The 15836-nt window shown below is 40.1% G+C and overlaps 1 protein-coding gene across 4 annotated transcripts in view; it reads left to right on the top strand.

Moving 5' to 3' along the window:
• The window catches only part of ASAP2 (ArfGAP with SH3 domain, ankyrin repeat and PH domain 2), a 115616-nt gene that overhangs the window by 52566 nt on the left and 47214 nt on the right, over positions 1-15836 (top strand). For 3 of the 4 annotated variants that reach the window (XM_025197595.1, XM_025197594.1, XM_025197593.1), the window contains exons 6-11: positions 445-530; positions 2218-2293; positions 5994-6080; positions 8382-8390; positions 14558-14661; positions 14773-14842. In XM_025197595.1, coding sequence (XP_025053380.1) covers positions 445-530; positions 2218-2293; positions 5994-6080; positions 8382-8390; positions 14558-14661; positions 14773-14842 — 432 coding nt within the window. The remainder of the gene's footprint in view (positions 1-444; positions 531-2217; positions 2294-5993; positions 6081-8381; positions 8391-14557; positions 14662-14772; positions 14843-15836) is intronic. The other variant, XM_014517314.2, reaches the window with a different exon arrangement.

Here is a 15836-nt window from a genome sequence, read left to right as displayed (position 1 = left end):
GCAGCCACACTTTTAGTTGTGCACGGCTGCGCATCTTAGAGGGAACCTTGTTTGTAACTCCGTCTTAAGGGTAAGATCATGGTGTGTTATGAAAACAGATGTATTATCAAGAACTTAAACAGGGTGAAATAGAATCAAACTGAAGTGTCCCTTACATTTCCTGTGAATCTGACTTGCAGTAGGCCTGAAAAATTTGAAATACCAAAATTTTAACTTCATCATAGTCAAGTATTCTAACTGGGTATTGAGACCTAGCACTGACACCGGTTGCTTGTGTGAAGCCCTGAAATTTCCCTTCACCATGCTCAAAGTTTTCAGGTTCTCTCAATGTGCTGTTTCTGGGGAGATTTAAATTAGGTTGAAAATAAACTTTAAGGGTCTTATCACACTATGAAGCAGCAAATAGTGTGTCACTAATTTTATTTGTTAATTATGTTTTAATAGTACCTGCTGAAAGTCAATGAAATCAAGATTAAAAAAGGAGTTGATTTGCTTCAGAACCTGATCAAGTATTTCCATGCACAATGCAAGTAAGTTTGATTACACAACCTCTTGAACAATATTTTGCATTTTCCTGGTGGTAACAATTATTTTTCTAAAAATATTTTCCTGCATCTTAGATCTAAGAATCAGTTGTACAAATTTAGCACTAGTATTTTTGACAAACTGGTTTGGCCTAATAGATAAATTACTGTTTATTTGCTATGTTACTTAACATGAAATGAGGCATTAGATGGATCTCATACTATGGCATGTATTTGGCATGTTCAGTAATATGTCTAGATTGGTCTACTGGCTGTCTGATCTTTCAGAATGTTTCTGGCAATAAGTTAAATTACTTTTGCTCTATAAACATAAATAGGGTAAACAACAGGGGAAAATTGTTTTGAGAGAATGGCTTTATCTCCAGCTCAATGGAGAACTTCTAAAATAAACACAGAAGACCTCATTAGACAACTGAACTTGGTTGTTTGGGTTTTTTGACAGATCTGTTATATAACAATAAACTCATTGCTATAAAGTGAGCAACAAGTATCACCTGTTTACATTGATAAATAGACCTATCTTCCAAGCATTCTGTTGGGTTGTCTTAAAGTAATCTTTCTACACTATTAATACTGTCAAATCAGTTTCATGGCTAATCTGTGTCATTCATGTGTATTTTGCTTTTCATTGAGCTTGAACAATAAAAAAAACCTTGTTGTTTTCCCATCTGGTTTCCAATGCTGTAGTGTTTATGCTCTGAACATTTCAGAGAAAGGTTTAAGTTGTGTGTGGTGCAGCTTTCTTCAAAAATATTGAACACACTTATCTTCTTTTTTTTTTTTTTAGAATTAAGAACTGGAACATATAGCAAAATAAATGCGACTCTGCTTGCTATGCACATGCTCAGGCTGGCTTCATATCAAAACCTTGACAAATGTTTGAGTCTCTGAATAACAAATGGATCTTCCTTTCTTTAGGAAGGTCCTTGTAAGATATAGACCTTTAAAATTATAATTTTTTTGTATATATAAATGCTGTTGCCAATCTAAAACGAAATCTGGTCTATTTTGGGCTTTGAGAAAAGGTAGGGAGGAGGAAGAAAGTCCACAGTCGAGGTTAGGGAAAGTTTTTTTTATAGTGTGTGTCATATCCAGGGATCCTGTTTTTCTTTGATTTAAAAAAAAAATCCCCAATTTTCATATTAAAAACCCCCCCAAATCCACATTTTTCTCTGATAAAAATGAAACACCACTCTGTGTGTGTGTGTGTGGGGGGGGGGGGGGGGGGTTTTTTTTGTGGTTGGGTGTGGGGGGGGGGGGGGGTGTTCATTTTAGTCATAGAAAAAATGTAGATTTTGAGTTACTTTTTTTATATGAAAATTGGGGATTTTTTTAATAGGAGAAAAGCAGGATTCTGGATATCATTTTCAGCGTGATGTTTTGAAGGTACTTATAGATTGTAAGAATGAGTTTATAAAGTGATGCAATTGTGGGTGTGGAACTGGTGAATTGGTTAAAGCTGCATGAAAAATGAGTATATCCTGCAATCTTGCTGTTTGTCACGGATACCACTTTTGTGTTTTATGGAGTCTGTGTGCATATACCTTTTTCAGCGTCAACAGTGTCTCTCTTCAGCGAAGTGTTTGTGACAGAAAAGACAGAAAAGATCAAATATTTTAAACTAATTCTAACCAGAATGTTTCCTTTCTGCATTGCTCCCCACGCACAAAAGTTTCTTTCAGGATGGATTGAAAGCAGTTGAAAGTCTCAAGCCTTCAATTGAGATGCTCTCAACAGATCTTCATACAGTAAGTAGTAACCTGCTATGTTGTTGGTGTAAAGATGGCTTACTAAAGAAATAAAAATCTTTCTGGTGAAGATGTATTGAGTAGCTTCACAAGGTTCTTTGGGTAGATGTGATACTTTTTATTAGACCAACTAAACAGTTGGAAAAATTGTTCTTTGCAAGCTTTCGGGCACAAACACCCTTCTTAAGGCATAGGAAGAGTTTGCTGCTGTCTTGGGCACTCTCCTGGGTGGAATAGAAGCCAATATGCAAAATGAAGGTCTGTGAAAATGCAAATGTGTGGCAGTGAGGATAAGAAGGAATGGGAGACAATAGGTGTGAGACAGGTAGAATGCAGGGTAAGGGGGTAGAATGCAGCTGGTAAAATGCAGACAGGTTACCTGGGGTTATCTGATGGCAGGCAGGTTATAGTGTGCTATAAATCCAATGCCTATATTTAGTCTGTGATTTTTTTGTATCTGGTAGATTTATGAAATAAAGCTCATAGGCTCATCTATGACAGGTGTTTTGTAAATTCCCTTTGAGGATTAGAACTGAGAGATTGGAGAGAGAGTGGTTGTCTTGTGAGAAGTGTGTACCCACAGGTAATTGGGTGTTTTTGTCTGATAGTTTTCCAGTGTGTTTATTCTTGTATGCAGCTGTTTTTTGGTTTTTTGTACATATTTTCCATCAGGGCATTGTATTACATTTCTGGAGGTGCAGGTATAGGATCCAGGAATGGTGATGGTTCTGATGTGGGGTGTAGTTGTTGTGGGAGTGGTGGAGATGTGTTGGCAGGTTTTACATTCTTTATCCCGGCATGGTCTGGATCCGTTCATTGTGCTTTCAACTGTAAGAAGTTTGCTTCTGATGATGAGGTTAGTGAGGTTTGGTGCTTGTTTAAAGGCTAGGATGGGTGGTTCTGGAAAGATCTCTTTAAGAATTGTGTAGTTGTCTAGTATGGGTTGCAATTGTTTGAGGATCTTCTATAGAGGTTCAAGGGAAGGATGGTATGTCATAACCAATGGTGTGTAGGGGTGCACCGATTTAAGATTTTTTTGGCCGATACTGATGGCTGATTATTAACCAGCCATATCAGTGGATACTTATCCGATTGCCAGTTATGCAGCCTGACAGTTGAAGAGCAGCATCCAGTCAGTAAGTCTGTCGGGGGAGAAGGGGCATGGGAGGGCAGATCGAGGCCCTCATGGTAAGGGACAGAATGGGGCTGGGGCAGCGGTGGGAGCTGTCCAGCCAGGGCTGAGCAGGGCACAGGATGGAGCTGGAGGCAGCTCATGCAGGGGGCACGGGGAGGGGAAATGGCTCCCCGCTTTTACAGCCCCCCCACCCCACCCCAGGGAAGACATGTAACCCACCCCCATAGCCCCTCCCCCATAATCTCCTCCTTCCAGTGCCACTGCCACCCACTCTGTCCACACCTGCCTTGAGTTTAACCCCAGCCCAGCCCCTCCCACTGGGAAGAGGCTGGCATAGTCCCTGGCCCTGAGCCCACAGTGGGTAGCCCCCTTCACCCTGCACACAGATCCAGGGGCATATGCCTCCCCAGGGGGTGCATGCATTAGTGGGGAGCCTATCCCCTGCACTTCCTGATGAACTGCCCACGGTTCTGTCCTGCACCCTGCCCCAACTGGGCAGTGCCTGACCCGGCCCCATTCTCTCCCTCACTGTGGGGGCCTTGATCTGCCCATTCCCATGACCCTTCCCTTCCTTACACCCCTTCCCCCTACAGACTTACCAGCCAGATGCTGCTTTCCAAATTTCCAGGCTTAATTTCTGGCCACACGCATGCTGCGGTTGCGCACATGCGTACGGCATTTATTGGTGACATTATTGGCTACATAAGCTAAAAAAAAAAGCCAATTGCCAATAATGTCAATTTTCCTTTTATCGGTGCTGATCATATATGGACCAATATATCAGTGCACCTCTAATAGTGTGCAGTTCGTGGGGATTTTCTTTTTGTACTGCAGCAAATCTTCACGTGATATCCGGGTTGCTCTTTCACAAGTACGATCCATCTCTCTGGAGGAATGTTCTTGTTGGGTGAAATCCCTTTTGAGATTTGTGAGGTGACTATTGTGGGTATTCTCCTCAGTGCAAATTTGGTAGTACTGGAGGGCTTGGCTGTATATTGGAGCTTTCTTAATGCATTTAGGGTGATTGCTGGTTCTGTGTAGATATGTATGTTGGTCCATGGGTTTCTTGTAGGTGGTGGTTTGTATTTTACCATTGTGGATATTAATCATAGCATCTAAAAAGGAAATATTGCCACGATTAATATCCAGAATGGTAAAATACAAACCACCATATACAAGAAACCCATGGACCAACATACATATCTACACAGAACCAGCAATCGCCCTAACTCAAACAACAACTGTAGACCAGAATGAATGCATACTAAAAATCTATCAAAAAGAAAAATACCAAATTACCTGTGGGTGCACACTTCTCACAAGACAACCACTCTCTCTCCAGTGTCTCAGTTCTAATCCTCAAAGGGAATTTACAAAACACCTTTCATAGATGAGCCTATGAACTTTACTTCATAAATCTACCAGGTTCAAAAAATCAAGGACTAAATATAGACATTGGATTTATGGCGCATTATACCCTGCCTGCCATCTGATAACCCCAGGTAGCCTGTCTGCATTTTTCCAGCTACATTCTATCACCAGTTCAACATTTTCCCTCCTACCACCTGCCTATCTCACACCTATTGTCTCTCAGGGCCTCTGATCCTCACTGCCACACATTTGCATTTTCACCGACCTGTATTTTGCATGTTGGCTTCTATTCACCCAGGAGAGCATACAAAACACCAGCAGACTCGTCCTATGCCTTAAGAAGGGTGTTTGTGCCCGAAAGTTTGCAAAGAACAATTTTCCCAACTATGTAGTTGGTCTAATAAAAGATATCACATCTACCCAAAGAACTTTGTCTGCCTGTGTTGTTAGACCAACACGGCTACAACCAACAACCTTTGAGTAGCTTCAGCATTTTGTATTTTCAGGAATTTTCAGCTAGCCTGTAAAATAATCAGTTGTTTGTACAGTAGAATCCGGATAATTGATAGGGTTAGGTTTCTTAGCTCAGGCAAAGATGAGGGTTTGAACCAACTAGGGGCATACACAGTGGTAGCAGGAGCTCTCTGGGACTGCTGAGGTGCTCTACTAATTGCAGCTTTTACTTCAAAGGAGTAGAGAAGCAGCACCATTTGAAAAGTGAAAGCCTGAGCAAAAAACTGCCCCATCTCCTTCATTGAACAGCTCCCACTGAATTCAGTGCATTGCCAAACACCCAGATAAAATAAACTGTGTTCTACTGTATTAATGTAGTATCTGGAAACCTTTGTCATAGACTCAGACCCCATCATGGTAGGTATTGCACATGCGCACAAGAAGTCTCTGCTCCAAAGAGTTTACAATTGAAGTGTAAAACAGGAGAGGGAGAGAATGCAGGAAGATGGGTAATAAAAGGAGACTCCATGTCAGTATCAGACAGCAGGACAGGCAGTGGTCTCTACCTAACAGGAACCTAACCATTGTCAAGCTTTTGTACACAAAAAAAAAAAAGAAACTAGCTGAACATATTTCAGGAAATCTAAAGCCAGTTAATCAACAAACTCTAAAGAAAACTGTTACTATAAATTAGTAACATACTGATTTTTAACCTGTGTTTTGTCTGTTTCTGTCCTTCAGATCAAACAAGCCCAGGATGAGGAGAGAAAACAGCTGATACAGCTTAGAGATATTTTAAAATCAGCACTCCAAGTTGAGCAGAAAGAGGTGAGCATAAAAGGTGATTTACCTTAAAATATTATTTGTAAATACATTTCTAATTCAATGATATTTAGAAAGTTGAATACAAACTTTTTTACCAGTCTTAAAATCTGCTCTTTGTTTTTGGTTAACTGGCTTATTTCTGTTTTGATGCTCATATTGGGTGCTTCTGACAGGGTTTTAAAAGAAGGAATCCTCGCAGATTTTGAATGAGAGCTTTTTATAAAAGGGTTTTTCTTCTCGTTTCCTAATATTAGAGATTGAATAGTGTATGCCGTTCTGTAAACTGCAGGCAAATGCTTCTGTCATTCAAACTGAGAATCAAAATACATTGACAATAATCATAAACCCCAGCCAGTAGGGACCTCACATGGTAAATATATTTTATAACGCCAGTAAGAGTGTTATAAACTAAAATAACTTTGAACACATAAATGCTTCCTGCCTCATCTGTAACAGTAGTAATGGCGCTTGATATTCTGCTGCAAAACATCACTTTTCAAAGGTATCAGAATGTTGAGTTAACTGAGTAATCTAATTGACTGAACAGTTTTTCTAATGGAAGGAAAACGTGATCCTCTCCATGTTAACTGGATTGCTCAACTAGATTCAAAATATACTGAAGGAGTGCTAGTCTGCAGCCTGTGGGTTGGATCTGTGCCTATTGTGGTTGATTTATAATCTATTCCTGGATGTTAGGTCTACCAGTGGTTGAGATCTCAAGTGCTTTCTCTTATTTACACAAAATATTTCTCTCTTTCATTCTAGTGCTTGTTGGGTTAATTAATAAAATTGAAAGTATGTCACTTCTGCCCTTTCCAAGCTTCTCCTTTGAGAGAGAGAGAGATTATTGCTAAAATATGAAGGAATTTCCTCTAGAGACTTAATTTATCTCTTTAAGTATGGCTGTGTATTTAGGCTTAATTCAGAAGCTGTGCTGTTCTGGATTCTAGACATGGCAAGCTTACCATGTTGACAGATCAGTAAGCAGTCTTTGATATTTTTGACTCAGCTGCTGTTGGCCTGCAAATTCGGGCAAGGTTGGAAGGATTTTTTAAACCCGAAAGCTTGCTTAAAAATATTTTTTCCAACTATTTAAGTTGTTCTAATCAAAGATATCAGATTCACCCAAAGAACCTTGTCTGGCAGGGTTGGATGGAGTTTTGCAAAGATAGCTTCAGTTCATGGCTTGTCTGCTTTACACAAACTCTTGTTCAGCATTTTGCAGTTTTTTCTGTCATCCCTTGTTTAATGTGTGTCTGTACCTGCCACTGGAGAAAAGAAAATAGGAAGACATTTTATACTTTACTGGCATCAGAATTCTGGTGCCTCAGAGCTGAAAGCTCCTTTGTTTGACAACCGACAGAAGAAGGAGCTTTACTTTTCAATTCCTTGCCAAAGTGAGCAGGGTAGAGTTTGCTTGTGAGTTGACTAAAGTTCAGCCCAGACAAGGCAGAGGTGATGATTTGGAGTTAAAAGAGATAATTAATTTAAAGGGTTATATGTGTCTTACCTTGTTGAGGTTCTTCTGGAACCCAGACGTCTTCTGACATTTCACAGGAGAATGCCGTTGACAGCCTGCAGCCTTTTTTCAATAAGTACAGTTTAAGATGTTGACCTTCAAGTATAAAGCCCTCCATGGTTCAGTCTTGGCTGTATTGAAGACGACCACTTTTCTTTAGGTGCTGGCTTATTGTTTGTGATCAGCTGAGATGCATTCTCTTGCTAGTCATTCTTGTGGCTGAGATCTGGGAAGCTGAATGCAAGTGTGGAGAGCAAGAATACCAGCAAAATTTGCTTCTCCTTTGGGTCAGAGTTTTTGTCATTTGGGACATGTTGCACAATTTTAGTTTTCTCAAGGAGGGTGGCTTGAAGCAGGGTAAGTATCATTGTTATTAAGGAGGTGGTTTCCAGAGCACTCAATGAGCACATTTTACAAATTGAAAAATATGTAATCGTGAAATACGGATCATACAAATTTGTGTGCCCCAAAGTATAGGAAATACAGATTTTGGGGATTATGATTTTAATACTTAAAGATTTACAAGTCATCTTAAAATTTTCCAAAACAAAATGTTGTTATGTTCTTAGTACAACAGTATTGCATCTTGCAAAAGGCATTAAAAGTATGGTTGCTTTTTAAAAATTATTTGAAAAACAAAGTTAACACAGGGAAGCCAGTCAACTCTAATATTTTATTGTACAGCCAACTAACAGTATTTCCATCTATTTCACTGAAATGTAATATCTTGTACTGTAACTAATTTTGTTTCCCTCCTAAAATGCATTTGCCTTATGTGACCGAAGTCTAGGAGAGTAAGTGATTCAGCTTTCTTATAAATAGCATGTGCATGTTTTCTAGTTGGATTTCAAGAAACTGGATTTTTCCACTTAAAAATGTTCATTTTGTCCGTATGGAAAAACTGTTTGTTTTTCTTCTGTATTCTGTGAACTGCACAAAAAATATTAGTTTTTTTTATGGGGAAAGAGAACTTGTGAATGCATGCCAATTTTAATAGACTATTTTTTCCATTAATTGGAAATCAAATCCAGTTGCTTGATTTGGTCTACCTAAGGCCTTTGAAAGATGGTTTTTATTTATATGATTTTTGTGTATGAATTAACACATGTTGTTTCTGTTCCTATTATGTTTTTGTTCTTTTTACATGTTCATAATGAATATTTTTTGTGACAGTAAACATTTCCCCATACCCATGAAGCTTTCCGTGTGTGTACATGTGGCGTGTGTGCACCTTGCCTGTTGCTTCTAATTTTTTTAACTGATCTTTAATTTGAAAAAAATATATATAATGCTTCAAGACCAAGTACAAACCTTGAAATAATAACTTACCTAGAGTTAAACACAACCCTATTAGACTGCATTGTAACTAAAGAACTTCAGAGATTGGAAACTAATTATTGGTCTATATTCATACACTGTTTAGGATTGAATTCTGCTAGGTTACAGTAATGTTATATATTGATCATAGTTAGCCATTGACTCCTTCAGCACTACTGGAATCTGTTCTTAAGTCTTTATTGTGATAGCCTTGCCTTAGGGGAATTTGGAGGGGCCTGCAATACCTCAAGCTGCCGACTGTATGTGCAGACTGTAGAACAGTGTAGTTTCTCAAACACATCAACAGAGATGATCCTGGGAAATCCAGGAAAACCTGGGTTCTTGAAAAGCTGTAGAAGATCAAGGAGAAGAACATTATAAGTAGAAGTAAATGGAGTAGTCGAAATCAACTGACTCATAGGCAGCATGAGCATAATTGGTGCAACTGGCTAAAATCCTGGTGTTATTCACAGTTGTGGAAGGATCAGCTGCTGGAGATAACAATGACCTTTCTTGTTTTGCGGGGCATATGGGGATGGATTGAAAATGTAACTGCTGTTAATAATCCCTTTTATGTTAAAACAGCCATGCTTTGTGTTACAGAAGCCATCCCTTTTTAGGTCTTTTAAAATACAGTTAAAGTTCAGAATAAAACTCTGCACCGATGGTATGTGGAAAGCGAGCTGTTATTTGCCTGGCATACATTAAAATGGTAGAGAAGTTAGTTTCTCTTGTTTTCTTATAGTCAAGTCGTAGAGGTGTTAGCTGAATTTTTCAGAATTACTCTAGTGGTATTGAATATTTTTATGGGACAGTGTCTTTACTGTTCTGTTTCTAAAAAGAACGTCAGATGTTTGCTATGCTATTCAGTTTGATTTAGAAGAAAGTCTTTTGTAACACCGTAGAAGTAATTTTAAGTGTGGTTATAGTCAGAGAAGTGACTCACTGTAAACATGCCATAATAGAATGACTCACTTGAAAGCTGATAAAGGGAACAAGGTTCAGTTTCTGGGGCTTGCATGCTTTAGCAAGTCCTGATCATTTTATGATTAAGAACTTAAAAACAACAAAACAAAACACGACCCTTATACTTCTGCTTCCCCTCACATATCTTCTCTTCGCCCATGATCCCACTCTTTCAGCTACCGTTTTTAGATGTTGCTTGTGTCCTATAATGAACTGCCATTTGTTTCCAATGGTAATGAGCATTATTCCTGCGCTTTTCCTGCCACCAGATCTTGCCCTACAATGTGATCAGTGACGTATGAGCTCCTGAATGTAAACAGTATACAAATCAGAAATAAGGAAATAGATCATGCTGGGGCTCTGAATATGGAGAAGGCATGCTGAGGCAGACTGGAAGGATGTTAAGTGTGATGGTGACTTGTGATATGGCATCTTGTCTAGCAGGAACTAGAATGAAATCATGAACCTATTTGTCACAAAGCTTAGGAAAAAAAACACCAGATGGTAACAGTTTTGGATGCTATTAACTTGGGCTGCATTTGAACTAATGACCTAGAAGAGATAAGCTCTCTATCCTGTTCACTAGTCCCATTTTTATTTTGATCAGGCAATAATGTTAATGCTTCTAAATGTTCTGCTAGTACTAATGAATGTGTGGAAATATATGTCATCTGCAGTTGCTTCCTCTTCAGCTGAGATAAAGCAGGAAGGTTGTATTATTTGCTTCTCAATTAGCCAAACATAGAAATGGAGCGTAAACAACAGATGAAAAGGAGTGGGTGGAAGGGAGCGAAAGAGAGATTCTACAGAAAAAAGCAGCAAAACACTGGGGAATACAGGGGAATTCCAGTATTTGTAAGCTTTGGAGGTCATCTGAAACCTTTGGCTAAGTACAGACAGCCAAAAAGCCCGACGCTGAATCAGTTCAGTCTTCGCAGGTTAGTCTAAACTGCAGAGATTGAACTGGCAAGTAAGCAAACAGACATTCACTTTTGGTTCAGGAAATGCAGTCACATGCCTTCAGTGGCTCAAGCCAAAAGCTGGAGGGTGCTAGAGTGCAGCTCCAAGGCTTTTCCCCCCTCCCTGCTCGAGCGGAGGGAGAATGGCCAAGCCCCAGCCCCAGCCCAGAGCTATCAGGGAGGGCCTGCAGGGATTGGTGGGGGGAGTGCTTGCCAGGCTGAGGAGGGGGTGAGTGGGGAAAATGGTAGTGTCATTGAATTCATTAAAGCTTGAATAAGAACAGTCCTTTCTCTGAAGTGAGCATGTATTGAACAGAAGGGAATGCCCCTGTGGAGTCCTGCTGGCTGTGATCACAGACTACAAATCCCAAAGGCACCTGGATGCAGGAAAAGGAAGTGATGAGCAACCCTGCAGAGTCCTGCTGTTGTGGATCTGGACTGCAAATCCCAGAGACTTTGGGGGCAGCAGGAAGAGGAAGTGAACACAGCCTATTATGAGATGCTGGGGGACTCTGATTTAACTTTAACCAGGAAGGGGTCTGGAACCGAAGTCTCATAAACCAGTTTGACCTAAATCAGTTAAGTCTGATTTATCTTAAACCAGTTTCAGCCATTTTGGAACTTCTTTGTGCACCAAGCTTCTGTTCTGTAATAGGTTTAGACTAGTTTCTGAAGACTTAAACCAATTTGTGTGTAACTTCTGTCCCTAGCCTTTGAGATAGAGGGCTTGAGAGAAGTAGCATGGCATCAGTGCCAATACTCGGAGCACATCGTGGGACATTTAGCTTTAACCTGAAAAACCAGAATGTGTGGATAAGTTATTTTATGATTTGTAAACCTTAATGAAGAGTTTTAAAAAATCTGTCCTGGCTTTGGTATGTTCTTTTCCTGATTCAACCCTAAAAAACAGTGCTAGATTGAGGAACCAGTGTCTGATGCTGACATCAGCCAGCTTGCAAATGCCCATGCTTTCCACCATTTGAAGGATGAAGGTGGGATACGTGGGTATCAAGAAATATTTTTATATGCTAGTAGACATGCTTTTGAGGTCAGTAAACTGCCAAGAAGCAGTCCTTGGGCACAGATGAGAATTTTTTTTATACCCTGACCACTTTTATGCTTGGCAGCCAGATATGCTAAAAACAAATAGTTCAGCATCAAACAGTCTTGGATTAAGTCAGTCTTTACAAAAAGTAATTTCCTAAATCCATTTGCACCTTTGGAGTGTTGTATGTTTAATATAGTTTTGTCACATTTACACTCAAGCAACCTAAACTTATGGTAATGTTCGCACAAAGAGTACATTTGAAACATGATATTGCATCTCTTTGGCAAATAAGGGTTTTATTAAATTAGTAGGCTTATTTCTTAGATGATCAATTTATTCTTTTAACAGGTTTATGCTTAGATATTCCCAGAGATTCACTTAGGTGAACTTTATTTCTCCATTTTTTTCTCCCATGTTTTTATCCTCTGCCATATAACTGGGTGTGCATTGCTTATAAGTGGCTAAAACAGCACACAGGAAAACATTTTTTTTTAATCGGAGCCAATGTAATTTCATGGATTGGCAAATCCCTTCTATAGGACTATGATTAATACAGCTTGAGACATCAGGTTCCTCATTACTAGAATATATTCTCCTCTTCTTTCTTCAGAAGATTAATGCTTGCCATTTGCAGGGTCAGCCTTCTGTTTTGCTTAGGGGCTAAGATACCAAATCAACTGAAAAATCATTTCAGGGTGTTGATCCAAGTCTTATGAGAGTAACCTCACCATTTTCCAACTGGTTGGGGTATATGCCTAAATGATGCTGAAATATGGAAATCTCTAGAAAGCTGTGGCCCTGAGGGTAGCACAGCATGTTCTCTTTCAGGTTCACGTGTTCCTGAAACTATGAAACATCCAAAGCTCTCCACTAGTAACTCCCTCATCATATTCAGACAAAATTCCCATTTTCCTGTTGTCTTTGAATCATATTTTTTTTTCGTTGAAGATGGGAAAGGGTTATAACAGTGCACTGGAAAGAACTATGATAGTTTGGCTCCTATTAACCTGTTATCAATTTGGGTCTGGGTATTGTTCTAGGTACTCCAGTCGCTGTCATTTTCTACATACTTCCTGAAATGCAGCAGTGCTGTATTCACATCTCCTTAAGTAGGAATGTAGCGTATTTACCCAAATCCAAGATGACCCTGAATTTGAGGTGACCTGGAAATGTTTAGATTCTGTATATGGAAAATGTATGCATTTGTTATGATTTTCATGTAGAGAATGTAATTATTGGGAGGCCATCTTAAATTAGTTGCAGTAGGGTAGATGGTGGAGAGCCAGTGTGTGTGTCTGTGGGGGAGGAGAGGGTCAAACAGCTTGACTCCTGCATCTTCCACCCCACTCCCCTCCGCACCTTGCCCCTGCTGCCTATCTGCCCTGCCTGGTACCTGCCACCCCCTGCAGCCTCAGGTCCCTCTTCTCCCCCATCTCCTAGCTTCTGTGTCCATGTGTCCTGTTTCTCCCCCACCCCACTGCAGCTGCAGCTGTGGCCCTGCTTCCACCTGAGGCATGGAGTATGTTTTGCTCCAGCCTGTAGCAGCAGGAGCAGTGGGGTTCTGCATTACTTGGAAACTGCTAGACAGCATTCCACATGTTATCTACTGACCTGGCAGAGGACCACGTAAAATGTTAATACAGCCAAGATTTAAGACTAAGGATTGCTTGCTTTCTTTTTTTCTTTTAATGCTGGAGATTGCTCTGAGTTTGGCAGCAGTGAGTGGGTAGACAGAAGGCGTTTGAAGCATTTTTCCCAGTGGAGTGGGAAAGCTCTCATGTGCCTTAACCATTTAGATATTTCACTGAATGATCTGGCACAGATTCCTTAGGAAAACCTTCCTTCAATGAGTTTTATGGGAGGGTGCTACAAATAGCAGCATGCATTGGTGGCATAAACATAGTAATGTTTGCATAGGTTGGGGCAACTTTATTATCAGCTTAAAAGGAACGTAAGTGGTGGTGATGGTGAAGCCAAATAAAAATAAGTAAAGGAAACTGTTGAAGGTACAGTTCCTGGCTACTTTTTAAATATCTTTTCATTGCCTCTGGAATGCTTTTGTTCTTTAAGTTAGACAAATGCATCTCCTGGCAACTGACTCCCCAGCCCAGCCCAGCCCCTGGCTTGTTTACTTTTCATTCCATCCAGGAAGAGCACACACCAACTGCTGAAACTTCCTTAGCCTGACGAAGGGTTTTTGAACCCGAAAGCTTGCTTAATAACTATTCTCCAACCATTTGGGTTGGTCTAATAAAAGATATCAAATTCACCCAAGGAACCTTGTCTGCCTATATCCTTAGACCAACACGGCTACAACCTAAACCCCTGCAAATGCATCTCAACATTTTTGGACACAAGGCAGCCTCCATAAATTTTGTGAATTGAGTGGCACCTAATTTTAAAAAACTAATTTATGTATTACAGTGCTTACCTCCTTGCAATGGGGGTGGTGGATCATTCGGGTAGGGACAAGCCTAAGCCTGTGTTTCTCTTGTCTGTTTATCTCCTCACACAAAGGATCTGGTGGCTCGCTGGTTGAGAATCATGGAGTTAGAAAAAGTACTTTATTTCATTTGGACTCTCTTGGATTAGTGATAGGACAGGAGGAAAAATCTGTGCGTCTTGTTAACAGAGATATTTTGGTTAAAATGTGTTTTTTCTTATCCCTTAGGATTCTCAAATCCGTCAGAGCACAACTTACAGTTTACATCAGCCTCAGGGAAACAAAGAGCATGGCACTGAAAGAAATGGTAGTCTCTATAAGAAAAGTGATGGGTATGTAAGACTAAATACATCCTGGGAAAAAGATTAACTCTTAGAAGGCTATATATAAATTTGGTATTAATTTTACTAAAACTTGAACCACTTTGTCTTTTTTTAAACCAGAATCAGAAAAGTGTGGCAGAAGAGGAAATGCTCAGTTAAAAATGGTTTTCTTACTATTTCCCATGGTACAGTAAGTATTTGTTTATAGTACTTTATGCATGTAGTTGGTTGCTAATGCAGAAAGACAGGCTATGCTGTTCTATATTTGTCGTTAGGAATTAGCTAGATTCTTCATACAACATCTTAAATGGGACAGATGCATCTTTTTAAGGCAGTCTCAGAAAATTTCCATGAGAATCTAACAACCCAGGCACAAAATCTAAGAATTCCTCCTTCATGATTCACATCAGTGTTAATGGAAAAAAACATATTTTACTTGTCTTTCCTCCCTCCCAGCACCTCACCATGGGTGACTAAATTTGTGCTAGGTTTTTTCTTTTAAACCACAAATGTTAACTTTTTTGAAAAGATATAGGAAGGGCTTTCCTTTAGAGATGGTTTCAAGCATAACTTTGGAACCTGCAAGACAGGATTTGCAGGCTTCTCTTAAGTAAGCTTTCCAAAAGAAGCAAGATTTGTTGTCATGTAGTTATTTGGTATGAAGGTGACTTTGCTGGGGTGAGAATAAAGGAGAGAAAATAAGAACTAGCTGAGGTCCACAGCCTTAAGAAACTAAAAGGAAAGGGAGTAAAAAAACCAAACCCTTTATCTTTCCTTGGTTGTTGGTTGTAGCCGTGTTGATTTAAGGACACAGGCAGACAAAGAACCTTGTCTACCTATTTACCTTTGCTAGAAATGTATGAATACGGTTAGGTAACAGAAGTATTTTCTTTGTCCGCTGGGCAGAGAAAAAAGAAAACAAAAACTTATATTTCTGCTCTGTTAATATCACCCTAGGGCAGGGGTCAGCAACCCCCAGCACAGTTGCTGAGCGTGGCACACGAGTCCATTTTGCTCAGCACGCCACCATCAGCCCCAGATCTGGGTAGCTGCTGCCAACCACAGAGCCTGGGCTTCTTCCAGCAGGTGGCTGGGAAGCTGCAAGCCCTGCTGCAAGCAGCCTGGGCTCTGTGGTTGGCAGCAGCTACCCAAAGCCCGGGGCAGGTGGCGGCCAGAGGGTGCAA

Source organism: Alligator sinensis, unplaced genomic scaffold, assembly GCF_000455745.1.
Source record: "Alligator sinensis unplaced genomic scaffold, ASM45574v1 scaffold866_2, whole genome shotgun sequence".
NCBI lineage: Eukaryota > Metazoa > Chordata > Crocodylia > Alligatoridae > Alligator > Alligator sinensis.
This window is presented reverse-complemented; position numbering and strand designations above follow the sequence as displayed.